Source organism: Microtus oregoni, unplaced genomic scaffold (assembly GCF_018167655.1).
Source record: "Microtus oregoni isolate MIOR12 unplaced genomic scaffold, Mior012 000026F_ref0000081, whole genome shotgun sequence".
Taxonomy (NCBI): Eukaryota; Metazoa; Chordata; class Mammalia; order Rodentia; family Cricetidae; genus Microtus; species Microtus oregoni.
In genome coordinates this window covers 18,135,407-18,161,148 of record NW_024543085.1, presented here as the reverse complement: position 1 = coordinate 18,161,148, position 25,742 = coordinate 18,135,407, and the positions used below count along the sequence as shown (strand labels likewise).

Sequence of the window (25,742 nt, the reverse complement as noted above, 5' to 3'; positions counted from 1 at the left end):
AGCCTTTAGGAAGAAACACTGCTTCAGGAGTGGGGTTCTAAGAATGTGGCAACTACAGTTTCCTTACTGGTCTGTTCAATTATAGAGGAGAAAGCTCATTCCCAAACAGGAAATTCCTACTCAAGAGGCTTCCTAAATTCTTTCAGTGGGATACAGGAAGTAGAGGGATAGCATATATACATGGCCACAGCTTTGTGATAAGGTAAAAGCTAAATGCTTCTTATTTGTGGCTGAGCGGAATCAAATGGAAATGCACAACTTGCTTTTTGACCAAGTGATTTAGAACTAATTTTTAAATCTTGGTTCATTGATTCATTAAAGTAACATACAGATTTCTACTTTGCCTAAGCATGAGAACATGTACCTTAAGAAAGTGGTGGTTTGAATGAGCACGCAACCCCTCCCCAATGGGCTCACATATTTGAAAGCTTAGTCACCAGTTAGTGGAACTGTTTGGGAAGAATTAGGAGGTGTGGCTTTGCTGGAAAAGGTGTGTCACTAGGGGTGGGCTTTGAGGTTTCAAAAGCCCTTGCCAGGCCCAGTAATGTCTCTTGTTCTCTACCTGGTGCCTGAAGATCAGGGCATAAAGTTCTCTGCTACTACCCCAGCTCCATTTCTGTCTGCTTCCCTCTGCGATGATCGTCCACAGTTAAATGATTTCAAGAGTTGCCTTGTTCATGGTGTCTCTTCACAGCAATAGAACAGTGACTCAAAGACCTAGAAAGGTATTGGGCAGTTAGAAGGTGCTCAGCTGTTTTCTCTTTCTTTCCCTTTCCTGGGTCATAGCATCAGAATCTAAAACTCTGTTTTGGGTTGCATGTTTCATATTTTTGAAGGAAAGCTGAAATATGTTAACATAATTGCCATAGTCTGCTTTTTAATTTTTGCTACCATAAATTATCCAACCATGAAATTTTCCCAAGAAATAATAGTTAATAGTTGCTAATTATTCAGATATGGATTTGAAGCATGATCTAATATTGTACTCTCAGATTGCGCATACTAAAATTTGTGTTAATTTCCCAGTGACCCATACAATCTCACAAAAAAAAATAAAGTTCCTAAGAAAAGAGGAAAAACATTTATCATATTGCAAATAATTTGAAAACAGAAATTGGCTTGCAAACAATACTTTTTTTCTTGGATAGACCACTCAGGGCTGCAGAATTTGCTGTGATGGTCCTGCCTATAGGATTTTTCTGATCAGTTACCTAGTTTCTAGCAGTCAAGTGAAGATTTTCCGTATGGTCCTAGTCTGATGCAAGTCTAGGAGGGGGCTGGTCATTTCAAAGGTTGGGATTCTGTACGTGTGACTTAAGGGCGGAGGCGCTGACACATTCTCCCTCCTCCCGGGGGAGTCACTCAGCCCCTGGCTGAGGACGCGGCAGGCAGCTCCCACGTGGCAGGCGCAGATTGAGCAAGGCTGGGCTGGAGTCGCAGAGGCGACCGGGGAGGGTGGCGGCGCCGGCGCCGGCTCGGTCCTCCACCGCCAGAGGGCGTGCGCGGCTGCGCGGCGGCGGGGCCCATTGGCGGCGGCGGGCAGCGTGGGAGGAGGCCTGGGACGAGCTGGCTTCCTCCTAGGCGCGGGCGAGCGCGGGGCCCGGCGGGACGAGCCGGAGGGAGCCTGGGCGCGAGCGGAGGCGGCGGCGGCGGCGGTGGAGGAGGAGGAGGTTCCCGTCGGCCTCCTGCAGGACTAGCGGCGGCGCGGCCGCTGGCGGGTGAGGCTCGGGCTGGAGGCGGGCTTGGGCGCGGCTGGGCGCGGAGGCAGGAGAGGAGCTCCAAGCCGGCTGCCTGGCATCCCGACGCGGGTCCCGGCTGCTGCTGCTGCTGCTGCCGCCGCCGCGGGTCCGGGCCGTGCGAGCATCGCGGCCCGCACGGCCAGCGGCGTCTGCACCTGGCTCCGGGTCGCGGCCGTCCCCGGGCTCGAGCTGCACGCACCTGGAAGCCGGGTGTGCCCCTGGCGGCCGCAATCCCGCAGGCTGAGCGTTCCCGGAGAACGGGATGGGATGGGACTTGCAAGGCTGGACTTGAACTCCCTGCAGGGCCGGCTTGACTCCCTTGTAAAGTTTAAAGGCTCTGCCCAGCTGGAGCCACTTGCAAAGCCACTTTCTCCCTTTGCAAGCTAGCCCGTTGGTGTTTTATGTCTTTGATGAGCGCTGTTTGTATTATCTCATTTTTTTTTACCCCTGCTGTATTCATAGCTGTAGTACACTTGATGGTCAGTGCCATTATGCCTAAATAACGAGTGACGGTTGGACTGTTTCAGATTGATGTGTCCGGCCGTAACTTGGTGGAAGTCGCCAGCCTCAACTTACAATCACTTCCTACAATACAGAACTGATAGAACTTTTGCCTTGCTTCTTTTTAGGCAGAAATACATGGATACAAAGTCAGTACTTTGTGTCTTTACTATCTCAGTTACTCGGTATTTTCACGCACACACGCACATATTTTTCCACAACTCCAGGGACCTATTGCTACTCACATTCTACGTATTAAAATAAGAGTTTCGTGAGATATTAAGTAGAATTGGATGATAATGGTAGGTTCCGGGCCTGTGAGATTCATTCATGAAGGACCAGGATAGACTGTTAGATTTCCCAAGACTTTGGAGACATTGTTGCCTACACAGTGACTTAGGGAGTACAGAGAGATCTCCATTTAATGCAGAAAATACAGTTAATAACTTTCCCCGTTGCCACTAAATGGGAAAGTGGCGGAATGGGTAAGTTAGCCTTCCTTAAGCTACTGTACTTCTGTTTCTGGACGATGCTAGTCTGGTGATTTCTCTGGCGGTCTACTAGGTTTTGTTTTTAGCTTTATGCAAGTGATTAGGGCTGTTTCACAGATTCTTAAAACGTGTTCTCTATTAGAAACGACCATTCTTCGTATGAAGAAATAACATAAAAGGGCAAGATAAAAATTCCTTTAGTCAGTGACTTTCAGTGTCTCTGCATGGTTGTGGAGATGAAAAGCTACAGAGGGGAATTATGTAAACCCGAGTGATTGCCACAAACTCTCACTGTCGCACTCTCTCTTTTGTCTCCCCCTGCCCCTTTGGTACCCAGTTGAGCATCTTGTGTGCTAGTTAGATGGATGCAGGAGCATCCGTACTTAGCAATGAGTTCCTGGTGGTTTTCATCACATCTCCACCAAGCTTGTTAAGAGTGTGCTGTGGGATCAGCTGTGCTGACTAATGGCACCTGCAATTAGTGGTCTTGGAATGAGTTTCGAAGGGCATTGGACAATAAAAAATAGGAGCTTGTAAAATTGTTTTAGCTGATACATTTTTCTTTTTCCTCTGTGGCTTCTTTCTGTGCTGTGCCAATGGCTGCTGACCTGCCTTTCTGTTCGGGCAGGTCGAGCCCTTCTCAGAAGTGGTTTGGCTGCTGAAGCCTGTCAACCTTGGTGTGTTTCAGTTTTCCCTTTGACCTCAAGTGTAAAGGAAGTGTCTGTGTAGGGGAATCCTGAAACCCGAGCTTAAGAAGCTGCAAATCCTTACCAAGTGTAGTGTAAAGTAGTTGCAGGAAGTGACAACCCCCGCCACACGGGGTGTTGATTTGTGCCTCCCTTTCTTCCTTGTTTTCTTTCTTAAAAACAAATCAAAATCTCAACAGTGTGTAAACTGAAATGTCATACCCTACTTTGTTCCTCCTATAATTAAAACATAGTTTTTATTTTTGTCATTCTTTTCGAAAGAAGTTTATTTTTCTTTTCCTTTGTTCCTTTTCGTATGTAGGAGGCGGGGAAAACACCCATGGTGTGGCTCCTGTGTGGGGGTAAAGGACAACTTGTAGGAGCTGGCTTTCTTTCTGGGACTTGAGCTCTGGATGTCAGGGTTGTCAGCAAGCACACTTACCTGCAGAACCACCTTGCCTCCCCTTTGTACCTTTTTCTTGGTAATATCTGTCTGCCCGTCTTTCCCGAAATTGTATAGGGTAGGACTAAGGTTGTTAAACATGCTAGTTTGTAGGACTCTGCACTGTTTTTTGTTGTTTTTTTTTTTTTATGTTCTGGGTTCTAGAAAGCGAATCACCATTTCAGTTTTTCAAGTGGCCGTTAGATTTTTGAACAGAATTCTGCTTTGTAGAGGAGAAGACCTGGAAGATCTGTGGGAAAACATGTGGGCAGTTTAGGCCTGAGGAATCTGTTTTAACCGTTGCCAAGGAGTTCTTTTTTTTTTCCTCACCGCTCTCCAGCTTCCCTGCCTGCTTTCCCCTCTTCCACCTGGCAGACCTGGCCCGGGGACAGACAGCCCCATTTCCGTCCGTGCTTCAAAGAAGAATGAACATTCCTGCCATATGACTTGTAGTTTGGGTTTTTATTTTGTCTTGGATCCGCCTTGGTATTCATTTTTATTTTTTTCCCCCTCTCTTAACTTTTCCTCTGTGTGGGTTGGTGTGCTGTTACCCTGAAGCTCTCAGCTCTAAGTCCCAGAGAGACTCAGTCCAGAAGCTTGTTAAACGCGGAGGATTTTAATGCCTGCTCCGAGGAGTCTGATCCTGCAGGTCTGTAGGAGCACAGGAATTGGCTTGTTCAAAGGCACACTAGTGCTTCTGACCTCCCTGGTGTGGGTAACACTTCTGTGAGGCCGTAAAAGAGCGTGATAGGGTGTGTCATTGAATCTTTACAAAGTAAAGTGTGTTCAGGACCCTCTGCATTTAGACTGTTAATGGGAAAGGCAGCGTTTTTCTTAAAGTATTTTAGGTGTCTAGGGCCTCAGGGCTGCTCTTGCGATGTTAAAGAGTTACTGTGAAGGTTAGGATATAAGATAAAAACAGTTCTACTGGAGTTTGGGGAGACCTCTCACTCTTCAGAGTGCTTGCCAAGGGATCTCTGGGACTCCCTGGTTGGTCCATCGAGCCTGAAGAGTATCCAGTTTCAACGAGAGAGCACAGGGAGTAACTGAAGAAGACAGCTGACAGCGATGTCTGGGTCCACACACATGCATGCGTACCCTCCCACACAGTGCATGCGTAGACCCACACAGATGTGCACACAACAATACCATGCAGACAATCGTTCCATTACTATTTCTTCAAATGTTCAACCGCGTGAAGTGTTTGTAGGAGTTGATGGACGGTGTCCTGCCCCAATGTCTGATTGTAATGAAGATTGTGTTCGTGGCTGAAGTGTACCTCAGGTGTACCTGGTGTCGGGCTCTCTAGCCCTGCTGCTCATTCCCATCCATTTATGCAGTCGTGGCTTACTAGAAAGTCTTGTAGTACACCGAAATATTTCCTTCGTGTAGCATGCACAGTAGGTGTGGCGGGTCCATTTGACCTGTAGCTTTTTATCAGTTCTTTTTAATAGTCCTCACTAATTCCCACTTTATTGACTAAATAGCCTGACTCGCGATGTGACTCGCCATGTACCTTCCTGGGCAGAATGGTTTTGAGATGTAGTGGCAATAAAGGTTAACCAGTCCGTCTCAGAAGAGACCCAAACTCTGGCTGACAGCTCAGGAAAATGCAAAGCTCTAATGGCATTTGTGATCCTACACCCGTCTTTCTGTATCACTGAGAAGTGGGTGCCGAATAGCCCTACGTGTGTTTGAGCTTCCTTCATGGATGAAGAAAGTTGGTTCGCTGTATTACTTAGGTTGAGGGAAGAATTCTTTTTTTTTTATTTTCTTTTGAGTCCCATAAGCGTTTTGTTGGAAAACTGGTTAAGTGCATGTGGATCAGCCGGCATGCTTCCGCCGTCAGCCCCATGTCTTGGAGGGGCAGAAAGAATTCTAGGTCTCTTCCTGGTTTCTCTAGTCTCCAGAGTTCTGCTATGAAATGGCTAACACTGAGCTGTCTGGGGTTGCAACACTGCTCTCAGAATGTCTGTCAGGCTTGACTGCCTGTTGTTGCCTAGCCTGGGCAAAGATGGCCTAGCCTAGGCACCTTCCGTCACCTGTTTTTAAGTAGAGACTGTGTATTAGACTGTGTTTGCCAGTGTAGGAGAGTGGATCTTCCTCCGGGCTGTGGTAGATCAGATAACAGGTTTCTGGAGTGTTCTTCCCTGTTGCTAACCAGGAAGAGCAGCTGAGAGGTAAGGTTTAAGGACAGTTTATGTGGGTGTGGTAGATAGTGAAGTCTCCCGAGTACAATCCTGTTTTGTCTCATCTCCACGTTGCATTGGCTAACAGTCCGTGGTAAGTAAGAACACTCTGGACTTGGGTTTTCACTTTCCCGCATTTATATGTTAAGCCTGCTTCAAATGAATTTCCACTTTGTGCTACTGAAGACAAGCAAGAAAACCGTGGGATGTTGATTCAGATACCTGAAAATTCAGAGACTGGGAGGTGGCCCAGGCTAGTGATCCCAGCATTCTGGAGACTGGAGACTGAGCAGGGGGAGTGAGGTGTTTAAATTCTGTCACAGACAAACAAAAAAGAGCAGCTAGGCATAGAACATCTGCATCCCATTCTTCCCAGAGTTTTTCATTAGAACAACATTCTGAAGAGATTAAGTCTGCTGACTCATTATTTAAAAGTTCTTGGTCTATGGCTTTGTAGTCTTCCATTTGGAGTACCACTTAGCAGAAGTAAAACTTTTTTTTTTAAATGTTGTTTTGCTTGATTTTTTTTCCCTCCTCTACTCAGAATACAAGATTAGTTTGTTGTAGACAGAAGGCTTTTCTCTGTCTTGCCTGCTCCCACTGGACCGGTTTCTCTCCATCCCTAGGTCCCGCCCGCTAGTTCCTGCAGCCGTTTATGAAATAACCACCCAGAGGCTTATTATCAGTCACAGTTAATTGGCCAATGTCTTCTTACTGGGTAACTCTAACTATTAAGTTACCCATTTCTGTTAATCTGTCTATTGCCACGGAGTTGCAGCTTACCGGTACCGCATGTTACTCTTTCGGGTACTACATGGCATCTCCTCAGCTCCACCTGTGCTCTCTCTGCATCTTTGTTTGGACTTCCATCTGGCTTTACTCTGCTAAGCCATTGGCTGAAACAGCTTTATTCATCAACCAATACAAGCAGCACATATACAGAAGGACCTCCCGCATCAGTTTGTTTCCCTAAAAACGTGGAAGACTTTTTCATTGTTAGGAAACCATGAATGGTTTTTCCCTTCCCATAGCTTTCTTGTTCCTTTTATAGGGCTTTGTTTTGTGTTTGGGGATAGAGTCCTGTACAGCTCATTCTGTTCTGAGCACCCTGTCTGAGCAAGGACGACTTTGGACTCTTTGCTCCCTTTCCTTTCCCTCCTAAGTGCAAGGATTTACAGGTGTGTGCACCGTACTTGGTGTTTTGAAAGCTCACTCTGTAGTAGATTATTTTTTAAAAACACGTGCCTGGTAGGATTCAGTACCAAAGTATCCTGCCAATATTAAGTCATTTTTCAAGTTAATATTTCTGTTAAGCACTCAGTGTTGACATCTTTAGTCATTTGATGTTAAGATCTATTAAGTTCACAGTAGCACAGCAATAACAGCTTAGGCTGCATACTGAGTTATTGTCTGCTCTTGTTTTGTAGTGCAGGAGGCCTTTTGGTGAACCACTGAACTAAATCCTTACCCTTGTTCTGCTGTTTTTGTTTGAACAGGGTTTCAAGTAGCCCCGCTGGCCCTCAGTTCATTTTGTAGCAAGGGGTGATCTTGAAATTTGAACTTCACATCAGTCTTACTCATTGTCCCATTGCTGTGAGGAGACACTGTGACCAAGGCAACTCTTAGAAAAGAAAGCATTTAATTGGGGGCTTGCTTGCAGCTTCGGAAGTATAGTTCGTTATCATCATAGTGGAGCGAGACAGCTCACGTGGCATTGGAGCCAAGAGCTACATCCTGATCCTCAGACCGAGAGAGAGAGAGAGAGAGAGAGAGAGAGAGAGAGAGAGAGAGAGACAAAGAAAGTGTGTGTGTGTCTGGGGGCTTGGTGGACTTTTGAAACCTCAAAACCTACCCCAGTGACACTTCCTCCAAGGCCTGTTAGTCCTTCTTAAGTGCCTCTCCCTGACGACTGAACATTCAGATCTTAGAGCCTGTGGGGGCCCTTCTTGCTCAAACCACCACAGCATCTCCACCTCCTGAATGCTGAGGTTGTAGGCACTCATCACGGTACCTAGTTTTTGTGGTGCTTGGGGATCAGACCCAGGGTTCAGTACATGGTGGACAGGCACTGCTGACGCTGCTCATGAGCCCTAGTCCTCGTACTGAATTTTAAAAACTTTTTTTTGGTTTTTTTTTGGGGGGGGGGGCGGGAACACAGGGTTTCTGTGTAGCCCTGGCTGTCCAGGAACTCACTTTGCAGGCCAGACTGCACTTGAATTGAGAGATCTGCCTTTCTCTGCCTCTCAGGTACTAAGTTTAGATGTGTGCACCACCACCCTTGGCTCATCCTGACCTTTTGAATGTTGATATTTCTCTCTAATGAGCACAGTCTTCTTCCCTGCCTTCTTTAGTTTGTTCGTTTCAGACATGTGTCTGGCCTGGCAAAGATCCATCTGGGACTCCGTGGGTTCCGGGGATCCAGGCCCCTCTCCTCATGACTCTGCAGCAAGTGCTTTAGCCACTGAACCATCTCCCCAGACTAGGAAATGTATTTAAGAGCGAAATTATAAAAACTGGTCAAGCATCAGGCACAAAGGTACCCACTCTTTTTAAAAGCTTGTCGCCAAAATGATCCCACATCAATACTCACGTAAGAAGAGTGAGCGCTGTCACCTCCTTCCTGTGAGCATGATCGTATCATCAGGGAAACAGAATTGGGTAACCACTTCTGTCCATGTCTTTCTGTCTCCAGCAGTGGGTTTTGAAATGGGACCAAGTCCGGGCTCACCGTTGCCTTTGTTGCATATAGCTCCTGCTATAGGAAGTAACGGTGTTTCCATTTGAAGGGATTTGTTCTGCTTCTCATGGGTCCATGCTGATGAAATGTCTGGTCGGGCACAGAATTTGGTCAACACTTTTCCGCAACAGGCCTCTCTTCTAAGATGATTTGCAGAAGCAGATTATATTTGGATTACTCTCCAAATAATCTAGCAAAAAAAAAATGTTCCACTATTTAGGTACTATTATGGAAGTTTTTCAGTCTTCTGTTTTATTTTTCTCTAATAAAAAAAATGTATTACTCTTTATTGAGGCTCAGCTAATCAGATGCGTAGTCCTGTGTGGTCTTCCGGCCAGGACCACTTTTCAGAGTAGGTTGAAAAATAAAATTTTAATATTTCGTTGTCCATAAAGTTTTATTAAAGCACAGTTGCGTCAGACCTGGTGATGCACTTGGGAGGCAGAGCCAGGCAGATCTCTTTAATTCGAGGTCAGCCTGGTCTACGTAGTAAGTTTTAGGCCAGCCTGGTCTATCTGGTAAGACCCTAACTCAAGAACAACAGTAAAAACCCAAAGCCACAATGCAGTTGGACCATCCATCTTCATCTCATCCAGCTATGGGTATAGAGTTGGGATAGAAATTGTGGCCTTTGAAGCCAAAGCATATTTTCGGTCTGGTTCTGTCTGGTCCTTTTACATAGAAGGAAAGTTTCTGGGCTTTTGCCTGGCAGTAGTCACATGTATAGTGCTGTATGGTATTGCAGTGTGTGTGTGTGTTTCCATTTTTTTCCCTTTTTCTCTGTCTTTCTTTTTGAGACAGGATCTCACTATTTAGCTCTAACTGTCCTGGGACTCACTGTGAAGAACAGAGATCTGCTTGCCTCTGCCTCCCGAATACTGGGCCGCTGTCTTTAACAGTGTGTTTAACAGTGCGCTTCTGTGTGTAGTTGGCAGAACAGCTTACCCTAGTGAGTCCTCTAGATGTAGCTCCTTCTGCTCTCAGTACCAATCCATTTTTCTCTTGTGCAGTAAATGCTCAGAGGGTGAAAACTTGGTTTTTCACCTCCTGATCATCAGTCCAAGTTTGCCTGAAAAATTAACTGATGTATAGGTGATAGATAGGTACATATGCAAATATATGTATGTGTGTATGTGGATAAAAAGAAATGTATGTATTGTGTGTAATAAGCTATCTACATTTCTGGAGCTATATTATTTATTGTATGTATGTTGCAATTTATTGGAAGAAATGGACTCACACCTTTCCAGAGGCTGAGAGATCCAGGTTTTGCACCCTTGTGCACCGTTCTCCCAGCCTAAAGACAGGCAGAGAGCATTGTCTCCCTATTAGAAAAGGCAGTGTTTCTTCTTCTACTCAGATACCAGGATAAATGCAAAAGATGTGTCCTTGGAGGGTGATGGGAGTTCCTGCCAGCCAGAAAACAAGTGAGTTTGGCATCAGTTTCCAGGTGGGTGGCCTCCCATCTACTTGGAGACAGTGTCAGGTCTCCTGGGTTGAGGGCTTAGTCTCTAGACTACCTCCCCACTTGAGATGCCAATTACAAGTCCCGGCTGCTATTTTATATTCGGGTCTGCTGGACCAGTTATAAACTGGGACCCCTACAACCCCTCCCCGAGGCTCTAGTAATCTGAGTGGTTTATACGAAATGTTCACGGCATTAGAAACTATTAGGCTGTTAGAATCTACGCTGGTGAACAGATGGAGAGGCTGTGGTGTGGGAAGCAGGGGCAGTCCCGGCCATCTTTTGGTGTACCATTCCCCGGGAGCCTCAGCACTGGGCCTTGTGGAAGCCTTCTGGGCCCTGTCCTGAGAATTCATTACATAGTCATGACTGAAGCGTGTACAGCTGTGTGGAAATGTGGTTGGACAAAAAGGAAATGAACTAGTGCCCGTAGACTGTATGGGGTTCCCCCCACCCCCATTCATCTTGGCCTCTGCAGCATCCTCAGGCCTGAGGAGGACCTTCTAACCTAACAGACAAAGCTGCACAGAAAAGTTATTTGTGGCTAGCTACATCAACACAGAAAGGTAGATTAGGTTTCTATCTTTTGCAAGGGAGAAGCTATCTAGGCCAACAGATTACTAGATAGTTCTTACTCCCTGCCTAATGGGATGGATTTGGGGTCAGGAACTATGGACGCTCACAGGTACAAGGAGATACTTATCAGCACCTGGGTTGTCGTGTCTGGATAGGATTCCCACTGAGGAAGGCACTTTGCTTCCCTCGTTCTAGATTTGATTGCTAACCATCCAGGAAGGTCCTTCCAGCACACCCGAAATGGTGCTTACTTACAGGCAGCTTGTGGCCCTGTCAGGTTGGCACATGAAATTCCCCATCACAGACAAGTCTTTTGTAGCTTAAGTCTCTTGAGAAGCTCCTGCTCCCCAGGGGCTCGAAAGGTAGCTCAGGGGTTAAGAGTACTTGTTCTTACAGAGGAACTGGGTTCACACACCAGCAACCACAGGTGGCTCACAGTCTTCTGTAACTCCTGTTCCAGGGGATCAGACACTGTCTTCTGAACTCTGTGGGCCATGCATGTACATATATACAGAACATACATACATACAATAGAAGAATGAAGTTACAAAAGAAAAGCCCCAGCCGACTTAAATATTGGAACCATCTGAATTTAGTTGGTTTTGGTTAAAATTGTGATTTGGCCAGCACTGACTTAACATTGCATTAAAGTAAATAGTGATTCTCTGTTTTGTGATGGCTCAGTGGTTAAGGGCACTGCTGGCTCTTCCAAAGGTCCTGAGTTCAATCCCCAGCAATCACATGGTGGCTCACAACCATCTGTAATGAGATCTGGCGCCCCCTTGAGGAAGAGACCTGGTCAGTGGTCCTCATCAACTTAGACCGTGAAACCCAATACAGACAAGTTCAACAGAACCGCCATATACGGGCCGCCCATGTTTGCTTCAGCATTGCCAGGGCATAAACTTCATTTCAATCTCATATTTTCTTTTGGCTGGATTAATTTTATTTTTAGTATTTTACTACTTTATTTATTTGAATGCATGTTTTCTTGCATCATTTTAGTCTTGAGGTGTGGTAGTGGGGTTTCCAACACTCAAACTTAAGTCAGTTTGACAAGCTGTCAGATCTCTGAAGTGGCTAGTTTGCAGCAGAGAGCCTCGATTCCCAGATCAATTTGCAAAAGCCAATTTGATTGACATGGTATTTGTCCACAAACTGTTATACCTGAGTACGTCAGTGTGCAGGAGGAGAAATGGAACAGGCTTTCTTTGTGAGCGTCCCTGCTCTTCTCAGGACAATAGACAAACCCCTCTTCCTCCCTTGTAAGGCCACCCCAATAGCCTGGGCAGCTGGAGAGCTGGTGGGAAGATAACGGAAAGACAGCCCTTCTTGATAACTGTTTTTCTGGCCTGTTTTCTCTGGGAAGAAATGGGAAAGTCATTTGATCTGCGCTTTCATTACTGTTGGTTCTTGTTTTAATGAATTCTAGACAGGTTCTCCATATTCACATAGCAGACCAATTTTGAGTAACAAAATTTTATTAAATTGGACAAAGCCCTGTAGTTGGGCCAAAGGAAGTGTTGAAATGAGGACCAGCCAGATAAGTGGGGTTGGCCCCTCCTAGTTCCTGCTTTAGGATCCCCTTTTCTTTAGGCCTCTGCTCCTTCGGCCAGGGGGCAGTGTGGCCCTCCCTGCTTTGACCTTCAGGTGACACTGCACCTTTCATTTAGCGTCTCTGTCCATCTAAAATGCTGAGACCTCTTTTGATCTAGCCTTACACTTTTGGAGTGTTGAATTTATTAAGTATCCTATCTTGAATATTTACATGTTCAAGAATATTCTGTTACTAATATTCTGGTTTTGGGGAGTTCTATTTTTTGTTTGTATCTCTAACCTCTTCCTAAGTGCGTAGATTAGCATTCTGAGCTTTTAGCCTGAGGCCTTTTTATTCCTTCAGTGTTGTGTTCATGGCCTCTGAACCTGTCCCTTCTTGACTGCCTGAAGTCTTCACGAGCTGTTTCTTCCACTGCCCCAGATTGTAATAAGTCCCCAAATGCTCTCTAAACAGCCAGGCTAGGTTTAGAATTAGCACATCATAAACACATGCCATACTTTGCCCTCAAATCTCTTCCCATACTCCTGCTCTTCGGATTTACACTTTTGCATCATTAAAGATGCAAGAGAGTTAATTAAGGAAATCAATTAAAGATGTGTTAATGACCGAGGCACTTTGATGGGATTTTAATATAGAAATTTTCCTAAATGTTAATCCCCTACGATATTTTAATGGAGAACCATTGTAAATTCACAAATGTAGTTGCTGCGATGAGCTGCGGCCTGTGATGATTTCAGAAGCAGAAGGGCTGGCGACTGTAATGCAGGTGTGAGTCTCCCCCTGCAACAGAAGCCGAAGGAGAACAGCAGGTGTCTGGTTCCCAACTGCTTATCACATTTTCAAAGACGCTTTCCTAGGCCACACTCAGATAGGAGTGGGATTCTTTGGGCATATGAAAGGGGAAGGAAGGGCATGTGTGTGTTGTGAATGCAGAGTTCAGTTCCCCTGGCAAGCCAAAGATTTATGACCTGTCGGACAGAGTTCTCTTGAGAAGCCAAAGGGCTCCCTGCCCCCCTTTTGTGTGAAGTGGAAACTTCAGTGTGAAGTGATATGCTAACCAGTGTTTGAATCTAAATGTAGTAAGCTCCCGAAGGATGTGTCATCTCCGAGCATAATAGTTATCATGTGTAGACACGGGTACACGGGAGCAAAGGACACGGCCCATGGGAGGCGCAAGCGAGGCAGCTCTTTTTAGCTATCTTTTTTTAATGGCCAGTGGAAGGAGTGGCCAGTATTAAAGAGTTTTTTTCATTAATCCTTGGTATTCATAGAATAAATACTTAGACATATCATGGTATTTACTTAATTGGCTTCATGTATACATTCTCAAATAATCTAAAGAGAAATATTCATTGTATAATTCATGGTGTTTGTCTTTTTCTTTTGATATTAGGACCTTATTTCTGAGACGTGCCCTAGGCTGGATAAGCAAAAATGAGGATAGCAGGTAAGACATTTAATCCAGTGAAACTAATTTTTCATTTTATAATTTATTTTATAACTTGTTTGCTCAATAATGACTAAAGGAGGGGGTTCATAATTCATTGATTCTTCTTCATCCTCCTCTCCCCAATCCCCCTTTTGTGGTGGGTCTTGCTTCCCAGTCTAAGCTGGTTCAAGCTGTCTTCCTGCCTCAGAGATTATATGCAGGTGCCGCTATGTAATGTCTGTGAAAGTTAAGTACCAGGCTAAAGTAAATTAAATCATGCTTAGCCTTTCTTGTTCTACATAGTCAACAAATCTCACGTATGCATTACATGGATTTTTGTAGATGAACTTCTTACTGAAATTATTCCAAATATTAATGTTTATTTTTGTGTGGTAAGCTTATTTGTCTAACAGTACATATAAAATACTCAGAGAATGGTTTTTAAAATGTAAAGAGACTTACTTTTCCTTGCTAAGTTCTGGGGATCAAGAAAAAAGAAATTCTAAAATAGAACTCTTTCCGGTGTGCAGTCAAGTGTGACATACGTGGAGAATTTACTAAAGTGTGGTTTGGCTTTGAATTCTTAGTCTACGTATAAATCCAGAACACGAACGGCAGTCTGAAGTAGCGTGTTATAGACATTGAAAGGCCTTACTAGATGGCCGTAGTACTAATGTCAGCATTGATAAGTGTCTTTAGGGGGTGGACCCATAAACGTCAGTTCCCCTTTCTGGACCTGAAAGTGAAAATACATGTGTTTCTGCTATACGGCCTCCAGCCATAGCTTCCCCACCCCTAAAGGCACATTGCTCTGAGGAATTCCACTAAATGCGCGTGAACAGGTTGCTCCTCCAAAATCGTGATAATTAGTCTTATTTTTAATTGCCATTTTCTTAGAAGTATTTTTTTTTCATAGAGTCACCTCTCAGAGATGCCAGAGGCCGAAGCAAAGGGACAAAAATCCCTCTTCTTAGTTTCCGTACAGTTGTATAGACTCTAACAGAGCTGATCAAACACCGAGATTACTGAAACCAGATTAACCAATGCTTGCTGGGAATGCTTTCGTAGAAATTTGAAAAATCGAATTCTCTTTGCTGTGAAGTGACACTTGTGTGGGAAGAAGATTCCAGAAACCAAGAGCTTGCTTGTTTTTAAAACGTGGAACTCTCGTTGGCTTTGCTTTTCGTTTCTGGATGCTCTTGGGGTCAACAGGACGATGTATAACTGTGGTCCCCTGAGGATTTTTAAATGCGCTGTTTAAGTGTGCTAACCAAAGCAAGTTCTTGTTTTGCACATAATTCTAAATTCATTTTCAGGAAAATTAACTTTGCCATCTAGCTTTTATGTTTGCCCTTTCTTGGCATATATCTTGGAGAGGGGGCTGCCTTTAATGGGCAAATAAGGAAGATTAGTTATTATTAGTTCACAGCTTTGAACTAATTAATATCTTCTAAATGAATAGTATCTGGTTGCTCACGTAGCCTATGATCTTTAGTTTATAAACGTAGGAACAAACTCAAAGCAGTGCTGTCAGTGACTGAAGGAAGAGGAATGACACACCATGCCAGGAATGGGTGTTGTGGTGCGATATGGTGATCTCCTCCAAGGCTGGCATTGGTGCGATACGGTGATCTCTCCAAGGCTGGCATTGGTGCGATACGGTGATCCCCTCCAAGGCTGGCATTGGTGCGATACGGTGATCCCCTCCAAGGTTGGCATTGGTGCGATATGGTGATCTCCTCCAAGGCTGGCATTGGTGCGATACGGTGATCCCCTCCAAGGCTGGCATTGGTGCGATACGGTGATCCCCTCCAAGGCTGGCATTGGTGCGATATGGTGATCCCCTCCAAGGCTGGCATTGGTGCGATACGGTGATCTCCTCCAAGGCTGGCATTGGTGCGATATGGTGATCCCCTCCATGGCTGGCATTGGTGCGATACGGTGATCCCCTCCAAGGCTGGCATTGGTGCGATATGGTGATCCCCTCCAAGGCTGGCATTGGTGCGATATGGTGATCCCCTCCAAGGCTGGCATTGGTGCGATATGGTGATCCCCTCCAAGGCTGGCATTGGTGCGATATGGTGATCCCCTCCAAGGCTGGCGTTGGTGCGATATGGTGATCTCCTCCAAGGCTGGCGTTGGTGCGATATGGTGATCCCCTCCAAGGCTGGCGTTGGTGCGATATGGTGATCCCCTCCAAGGCTGGCATTGGTGCTATATGGTGATCTCCAAGGCTGGCATTGGTGCTATATGGTGATCCCCTCCAAGGCTGGCATTGGTGCGATATGGTGATCTCCTCCAAGGCTGGCATTGGTGCGATATGGTGATCTCCTCCAAGGCTGGCATTGGTGCGATATGGTGATCTCCTCCAAGGCTGGCATTGGACTTTGGGACCAACCCTAGAGACCGTATTCTGTAGCAGGCTCCTGCGCTCTTCCCACTGTAGAGACTACATGTGTCTGCTGCTAACTTCTGTTTCTTGGCGTGTCTGTTTCTTCCTTGTTCCATTCCAGTGTAAATGAACAGGTCCTGGTTTAAGACGGTGCTGGGGCTAGAGAGATGGACCAGAGGGTTTGAGCACGTATCTATGTTCTTTCTGCAGAGGACCGAGGAGGTTCAGTTCCCAGTACCCACACAGTGACTCACAACTGTCTGTAACTAGTTCAGGGGATGTGACCCTGTCTTCTGACTTCCATGGGCACCAGGCATACACTTCCATATGCATACACAGGCAAAATAAAATACACAATTTATGCAAATCTTATGAAAGAAAAGACCCCCTCATCCCCCCGCTACCACCGCTGATAAGACCCTATATGCAAGAACAAGGCAAGTTTCATTTCTCTGTTTTAGAGGGCAGCGAGGGCGCATCCCCTCTTATACATGCCCATGACTGCTGGAAAACAGAGACTAGCTTGCGGCTTGTCACCTTCAAGCCTCCTGGCTCAGTCTTACACGACGAGAACACTGTGTGCCCCCTGCTGTCATTCATCTGTTGAACATATATGTATTGAGAACATGCTTTCTATGGGACGCTCCTGGGAGAGGGAGCTTTTGCTCTTCTATGCTAAGATTGTAGGTAGCTAGCTAGTAGTTGCTGTAAGGAACAGGAAGCCACCTTTGGACGGAAGGAGTGAGGCAACGGAGGCGAGAAGAGATTAGCTGGCTGTCCTCATTGCCACTTGGTTCTTGTACTAATAGAATTCCTTAGGGCTTTGTTTTTTAGAGCAGTTCCAGATTCACAGCCAGATTGGAAGGAAGATGCAGAGATTTTTCTTGTTACCTTACGTGTAGCTATGAATAGAGAGAATCTCTAGTGCTGAGGAGGCTCTGGGTGTGGCAGCCTTTCAGCCTCCCCGGGCTTTGCAAGCATCTTCCCATCTTCCGTTTCTTCCTGGCCCTCCCCTCTGAGGATATAGACTATTCCTTGGGGTCTATGAGATTAGAGGATTTTCTTTTTAATTCTTCCTTACCTACTATATTGAGCTTGGCATTGCCCCTTTCCCCTGAAGAGTGTGTCATTTAGAATGATATACTGCACAGGTCACTAGGTTTTGGGGTGCAGACTTGAGTTCTGGTTCTCGTGCAACCACTGGTGAATCTGTAATCATCAAGCGTTACTTATTTCTGGGATTTTTTTTTTCTCTCTTTAAGGTTAGATGTTTGCTGATTCTATCTGTTTCATATCAGGAGAGATTCAACCTGGACTATTACGCTTGTGTAGATGTGAATTACTAGTACTGTTAAGAAGCACGTCATGGCTGTGAAATCCAGAGATGGAGAGGGAAACTGTGGTTCTGCCATTGTTCCCTTCCTGTCTTACCTTGCCCTTTGTGGTATGTTTCTTAGACTGAGTACCTGGGAGAAAAGGAGTCAGAGATGATTCATCCTAAGCAGATGTGGCCCTGATAGCATCGTAAAGAAACAAAGTCTAAAGTGGAGGGATGTGCTTACCACATAGTCGGTCACTATGTCAGCTGTCCTCCAGGGGCAAAGTCCTGCCTTAAACTAGGTAGTGTTTGCAGTTCCCCTTGGGGTCAGAGAGCTCCAGGTGATGGGTTGGTGATAGGTTAGTAAGCGTGCTGTATTTCACGCCCGCTCCTTATTTCCTGGGTGTCCTGGCCTTGGCATCTATCTCCAAGTTTAGTGTTTTGTGTCATCTCCAGATGCAGCACACCACGCCTGTCTATGCACCAATGTACAGTTCGTGAAATGGGCAAGAGCCTGGAGATTTAAACACACAAAGACACACAGACAGAGACCTGGGCCATCCTTGAAACAGAAATGCCCCCTTTATTGTGTCCAGGGGCAGCTTATATAGGGATCCTTAACTGATAGCCACGCCCCAGCCAAATCCACCAGAAACCACTCTTCCTGCCATCAGGAACTCCTGAGCGTCTTGTGCTCAGAGCAGCTGCAAGCAGAACACGTTGTTTACCAGGAATTCAGGACCTGGGGGCTTCACAGCTCCCAACACCCAGAGGGGATCTGGAGAGGACTAGGAGCTCCTAGTCTTCTAGGTATGCTGGTGGTGCTCCACTCCCCAGGACACCTGTGGTCAGCCAGCAGCTGGTGCAAGGTAAACCTCCTCCCCGCCAGTCGCCTTGGCTTGTGTCTGAGAGTCCTGTGATTGTGGGTATCATACAGTCATTATAAATCCAGTAACATTAAGATCTAGAGATTATAAAACAGGACTGTATTCGTCTTAATGATTTTGTAGAAGCGTAGTGTTTGTGTAGCAGGAATTCTGTTGTCTTATAAAACCATGCTGAGTTACTTCTGCCTTTTTTCTAGGAGCTGCAAAGTTGGTGGTGGCTGTGGCAGTATTTCTATTGACATTTTATGTTATTTCTCAAGTATTTGAAATTAAAATGGATGCAAGCTTAGGAAATCTATTTGGTAAGTTTCACCCCCTCCCCATGTACCCTCCCCCTACTGCTCCCATTGCCTCCACACGTCCCTTGTAGTTTCACGTCTTTGTGTTTTTCAACTCATTCAGTTCAGGCTTACTCACATGGGCGTGAGTTTAGGGCTGTTTACTGGAGCATGGGCACCTACACCGCTGAAGAAAATGGCTCTCCCTTCTACTGTAGCAGTTAAATTCCAGTGGGTGCTCAGGGAGGAGTATTATCTTGCAGACTCCTCCCCATCCATGATGGAGTGTTGACAGGCATGGTTTTGTGCTGGTAATCACAGCTGATGGATTCCTTGAGAGCCACAGCCATGTTATGTCTGGGAAACAGCACTTGTCAGCCCCGGCCCCCTAAATTCTTTCTGTGCCCTCTTCCGTGATGTTCTCCTAGCTTTAAAGAGGGTGGGACATGTGTCCTGTACATGCTTGGTGCCCTCAGAGGCCAGAAGAGGGCATCGGATTCCCTGGAACTTGAGTTTGCAGGCAGTTGTGAGTTTGTGTGTGTGTGCTGCGAGTGGAACCTGGGTAGTCAGAAAGGGCGGCCAGTGCTCTTCCCCTGGGAGCCGTCTCCCCAGGCCCAGATTCTTAACATGTGTAAGTTCTTAGCATGAATTCACTGCTGCTTTGTCCATGTAGAGAAAGAATTATTATGTGAACAAATGTCACTCATTACAATATTCTAAAAAATATAGCGGGTTTAAGGATAAAGCTGGTATGAAACAGTCGGTTCTCTGTCTGACATTTTGAGCATCTTTAGTGACTCTGCTACCCGGCAATGAGAAGCATCAATCACGACTCTTAAGAGCTCCTTCTGGAAAACACCACACTGGAGTGTTTGGATTGTTTCTGCCTTTGAGTTAGCTGCTAGAAAATGGACTCACATCTACTTTATAAGAGTCAGAGAAATATGTTGTACATGTTGGTCCTTAACGTTCTTTTTCTTTTCTCTGGGATTTTCATTTTGGCCCATTATATGGTGTTTTTATGTTGTAAATGTACCTGTATAAGGTACGTTAACTCAAATATGGTTTTCAGTGCTAGGGATCCATCTCAGTGCCCTGCACATGCTAGACAAGTGTTGTGCTACACTCCCAACTCAGTTTTAAACACAACCCTTCAGTTAATAAAGTGGAACCAGTTATATTTAATGCTTATTTTAGATACTTCTCTGTCTTACTGATTTTCAGATGTTTCTATTCTGAAAGTGTACCAGGGTTTTCCTCTGGCATGGTAGGCTATTTCAGAATTCACTGTGCAGCCTTGTTGTCTGCCAACTTGTGATCCTCTTGCCTCACCCTAGTCCCCAAGTGGAAGGATTACAGGTGTGCACCGCCACAATGCTCACCCTATAGTTTCTTTCCCTTTTGAGGCACTGGTAGTCAAGCCCAGGTTTTGTGAAGTGCCAGGCAAGTACTGTAGCACTGACCCACATCCGTGACCTTAAGTATATTATTAGGAGGGTGAAAAATAGAACCTAAGGTTCATATATTGAAATGGAACTGATTATATTTATCTCACACTGTATAAAATTGATATCGGATCTCTCCTGGAGACCATCCACTGTCGTGGGAAGCTCAAGAAGCTGGTTGTGTTTTCTGGGTTCTTGTGCTCACACAGGGTGAACTCTGGCTGCAGACTAAAGCCTGAAAAGAGACTGAATCCTAGAAGCAACATCTTGTTCTGGTTGGCAGAATTAAACAAACTGAGGGCTTTGAGTTAGTGAGTTTTCCTGAGGAGGAACTCAGAACACTGAATTTACTTCTGCTCTCTCTGAACCCGAGATTCACCTACACAACAGCACTCAACCTTTCGTGTCTGAATACTCTTCAAAGTTAGTGTCTGGGATATGGTATGAGAGGCTGCCTTTCCCATCAGGATGAGTCCTTGTCGAGTACTTTAAGTGGAACATTGGACTCCTGATTTCCGTTCTGCTGTTCCATGTTGCATGTATTTTACCTACTTGGTTTAGGCACTGTTTAGGACAGGTGTTTGTTTTCATTTATAAAATATTATTTGTTGGATTCTGGTCTAGATTGAACTGGTGAAAATATTAACACAGGCTTGTTTTATATTTTTTGTTAGAATATGTTAGTTCTCTTAACCATTTATTTAGCATCCAATTTAAATTGGCAAAGGTCATCAGGTTGAATCCATAGAGGTTGGTTTCAGGGACCTGGTCTCTAATTACCTGTATGGTTAACTACAGTTCATTCAGAAGTCAGTTTTTTTTAACTTCCCTTTGTGATAACTTAATAGCTTGAGCAGATCCTTTTCCCCCTCTGTGTGTTGAAAATATTCTTTTCTCACACAATATATCCTGACTACACTTTCCCCTCCCTCTGCTCCTCCCAGTTCCTCTCTATCTCCCCTCCCACCAGATCTACCTTTTTCTTTCTCTCATTAGGAAAGAACTAATGTCTAAGAGATAATAGCCAAACTTGATAAAGTATAAGATAATAAGATAAAACAAAATCCATCTCATCCAAGTTTGACGATGCAAACCAAGAGAAAGGAAACAGTCCAAAGAAGACACAAGAATCAGAAACCCGCTCCTTGGACAGGTCATTTTGACTCAGGCTTTTTTGTTTGTTTTTCGAGACAAAAGTTCCTTTGTGTAACCGTGGCTGCCCTGAAACTCACTTTATAGACCAGATATCTCAGATATCTGCTTGCCCCTGCCTCCTGAATATTGGGATAACCTGGCTCGTTGACTCAGGCTTTTTATATTGTTTTATATATATATACTGTTATATATAAATATAAATATAACATTAAATATAAAACTATATATATATTGTTTTATATTTTTATATTGTTTTAGAAAAAACAGACATTTCTAGACAGGGAGAATGAAAAATTTGCCCACAGTTAATAATTTAAATTACCAAGATAGGTTATAATTTAAAAGAAAAAGATAAAATTTAAAAGACAAAAGGCAAAGAGGAACAACTAAAACAGTCTAAACCCCTAAGCAATATATTAGCATGGGGATGTAGCCCAGTGGTAGAATGCTAGATGCTTGGCACATCCAGATTTCAGTCCCCAACCCAGCACACCCCACCCCAAACACACAGAGACCCTCTTTTTTTAAACAAGACTTAATCTCGAAGGAATTATAGAGTCATACTCTGTAAGAAGTACCAACCAGAGACCCTAGATACCTGTCTTGCTTCCACCCATGAGTAACATCTTGGGAACTGGGACCTGTCATGGACAGGGCAGGATGGAGACTTGCGTCCACTTTGCCAGCCGTGCTCCTGGCTGTGGTTTAATGCGGTATTAGTTTTCAGCAGGGACATTCAGCTAGTGCAGGACTGAACACAGTCCAGATCATCTCTGCAGATATTGCTGCAGTGAATGTTGCGGGCTTGTTGATTTTTACACTTGGATATTTAAGCCATTGGTGAATAGTATATGCATAGATTATTAAAAGCTGGTATAAAGTAGTTCTAAATTCTCCAGTCTGACTTAACTAAAGGACATCAATTCGTCATTGAAGTCTGATGAATCAGACAGGTTTGTATCCATTCCTTGATGTATTATCTGAAAGATATTAAAGATTGGGGTTATCAAGTAGAGTCAGAAGTAAAGCCTGCAGTGGGGAGGGGGATGTTGTGTTTCCAGTTAGTGCTTCTGCTGATACTTTGGCCGTACCCTGTATTAATGAAGAATTGTTCCTCTGCTTGCCTCTCACATTCTCAGAATTATAGGCCTAGGGGCTGTCTTTCAGTTTTGGTGGGTACTGGATAACAATAACCTTCCTTTGTATAAAGTGCCTCCCAGGAGTTTCTTGGCTTTCAAGCAACTCAACAACTAACACTAGTTCCATGGAGGTATATTCACCCGAAAGCCTGGTGACTAGCAAACTGATTTCGATGAAATTGTTTTTAGTTAAATAGCAAGTACAGGTTTGACATCTGAAATTTAACAAACTCATTTGGTCTTTAAATTTTTTAAAAAAAATATTCATTTTTTAGTATTTTGCATATATTTGTGGTTAGCCTGCATGTCCTTCGGTCACCACATGTGTGTTTGCTGCCCTCAGAGGTGGTGAGCCTCCTTGTGGTGCTGGGGATTAAACCCAAATCCTCTGCAACAATCACAACTGCTCTTACCTCTGAGTCAACTCTCCAGCCCTGATTTTTATCATTTTATAGCCTTTGCCTCTCTGTCCATCAATCCAGGCTCCTAAGTTTCTTGTCTTGGTCAGTACTTGAATGTTGATGTCCTCGGATTCTTTCTTTCCTGGATGTTCTTATCTGTTCACTCATAGTCCAGTTTCTGTCTTACTCCCAGGTCTTATTTCTAGCTGGCCTCCATATTGTTCCTCTTATATCTTCACCAAGTATCTTAAGACATGGTGGTTAGAACCCATCACTGGTGTCCACATACACACAGACACACACCTCTTTACATAGTTACAAAGGTCTTGAGTGCAGAGAAAGTGTTTTGATCACTTCTTCGTGTGAGCGAATGTAGGTGTATTTACAGAGCTAAGCCAGCGTCCTGATTCCTGCCTTTGCATCCAGCCTAAGCCCTGTCTGTGTTGTTTCCTTAAAAGCTCTGTATCTGTCTGTTTTAGAAAGTCCCGTGAACACCTCTCTTATTTACTTCCCACAAAACTGGCTTTTTTTTTTTAAATCCTCAATGACATCAGCAGGGTCTTTGTAGATAGACTCAGGCTTGAGCCTCTCTGGTCAGATTCTCAAAGGTCCCTAACCTGGCTTTCTGTTCTGCTCTGGGTGTGGTTGGTGCTTTTTACTTATATAGTCATCTTTGGAAGTGGTACAATGGCCCGGATGCTACATGAGATGGTTTTCAAAGCCAACTGTGGACTGGTCAGATGGCTCCACAAGTAAATACGCTCACCGTCAAGCCTGACTACTTCAGTTCAATCCCTGATCCACATGGTGAAAGGAGAGAACTGGCTCCTCTAAGTTGTTCTCTGAGGTCTGCACACGCGTCTCTTGGCATGTGTGTATATATATATACATATATATATATATACACACACACACACACACACACACACACATATATACATAACAAATGGCTTGAAAAATTAAAAATAAACTAAAATCTACCTCCACCAATTACACTTATGACCGAACACATACGCAGCAGTGAAGCGCTCTGTCCTCACTGTCCTTATCTCTGTGAGACATGATGACCATGGCAGAGACCACCCAGGCATGCTTGGCACAGCCGGCTCATAGGAATGAGAGGTGCTGTGCCAGCCCTGTCCAGATCCCACTGTCTCCCCCTGTCCTTACCTCAGATCAGGTAAGCCGTCACCTGATCAGCCTAGCACTGGTCAGGGAGACTAAATTCCTGATTTCCACAGTGTTCCTTTCTAATGATGTAGGCGGATGGATATACTCTTTTCTTTTTCTTTAATTATTGATTAATTAATTTAGGTGTTTTTTTTTTTTGATTGTTTATGCTCTTGTTTTTGAGACCGGGTTTCTCAGTGTAGCCCTGACTGACTGTCTTGGAACTCACTCTGTTGACCAGGGTTTGTACCACCATTGCCTGACTAATTTTTTTTCTTAATTGCATTTCTCTCTGTGTGTGTGTGTGTGCTTATCTACCTGTATATGAGAGTAGGTGCGCCTGTGACAACCTGTGAAAGTCAGTTCTCTCCTTATACCATCAGATTCTGCGCTACTGCCCAGCTTGGTATCAAGTCCCCTCCCACTTTGCTATCTCGTCTCTTTGCCTTTTAGAACATTTTTGTTTGTTTGTTTTATTTTTTGCGACAGGGTTTCTGTGTGTGACAGCCCTGGCTGTCATGGAACTAGCTCTGTAGACCAGGCTGGCCTTGAACTAACAGAGATCCACCTGCCTCTGCCTCCCAAGTGCTGGGAATAAAGGTTTACTTTTTAAAGACAGTCTGAAGTTGAGAATTTCTATTCTTCATGATGCTGCCCTGCAGTTTAGTTTCCCCATTAAAAAAGAGTGAAAGCATTGGATCAAATCTCTGTAATTATATAAGGAAATGGAACAAATGAGCCAAGGAAAACCCAGCGCCTGAATCTATGCTCCTCCTCCCCTCCCCTTTTCTGTTTTGCTATTTGCTTGTTCAAATCTCTCTGCATGGGAATCACCTGTGTCCTTAAGGTCTAGAGATGGGGAAGGCTCTTTTGGCTATATTCCATGCTTCTCTCTTTCCCTATATTACAGCTGTGTGAGTAGCGGTGCAGAATGTTCTCCTAAGTGTTCTACTGAGTCCTGAAGCTACTGGCTTGGTCCCTTCTCTTTAACCATCTAGATATTCTCTTTCAGCTTCGACTTTCTGTTCCATAATTTGAATAGTGGGGTTACAGGAAATTCATAGTTATCAGAAATCGTAGAGAAGTACAAACTAAGCGACTATTTATAGTTAGCCAGCTGGCCAGCAGCCATCACACTGTGTGCTTATTAGTCAAATCAGAGACCAGCTGTCAATGGCACTTTGATGGTCTGTGTTCAAATCCCTTGGACACTGGTGCATTTACAGAGCACAGAGTGTAATTGGGAAGGAGGACAGTTGAGACCCAGTGTGGGTGTTAGGAGTTGACCTTTTCCCTTCCTTGAACTAATGAAACAAGAAACTCTCAGGAACAGCACTGATTTTTCATTAGGCCCTTCTTAGTATATACTCCACACTTCTGTTGTGGAGAAACTCAGATTTCCCCAGCATTCACCCTCCCCTTCTTCTTGGTCTCCCAAATCTTCACCAAACCCCAAGATAGATTTGTACACATTCTCTAGGACTGTGTGGGTACCCAGCCTAGCTCTGCCAAGCAGCATTTAGTTACGGTATTGGTCACTAACACAGTTAATAGTCTTTTTTCTTCTTTTTTATTAAGTTTTTTTAAATATAATCTTTTATCATTTTACATAGCTGTCCCTCCCTGTTCCCACTCCCCTCCTCCTGCCCCACCCTTCCCCCACCCCACCCTCCATCCACTCAGTCTTTTAAAGGTATATTTTTAGACTAACTTTCTGAGTAGGATTTAAGTTTGTAGTAAATAA

At 44.6% G+C, this 25,742-nt stretch overlaps 1 protein-coding gene across 1 annotated transcript in view; it reads left to right on the top strand.

The window, feature by feature from the left end:
* The first annotated feature begins 1,583 nt into the window (after positions 1–1,583).
* The window catches only part of Fam3c (FAM3 metabolism regulating signaling molecule C), a 50,816-nt gene continuing 26,657 nt past the window's right edge, over positions 1,584–25,742 (top strand). The window contains exons 1-3 of the mRNA XM_041675693.1: positions 1,584–1,718; positions 13,778–13,831; positions 18,608–18,712. Coding sequence (XP_041531627.1) covers positions 13,819–13,831; positions 18,608–18,712 — 118 coding nt within the window. The 5' untranslated portion in view covers positions 1,584–1,718; positions 13,778–13,818. The remainder of the gene's footprint in view (positions 1,719–13,777; positions 13,832–18,607; positions 18,713–25,742) is intronic.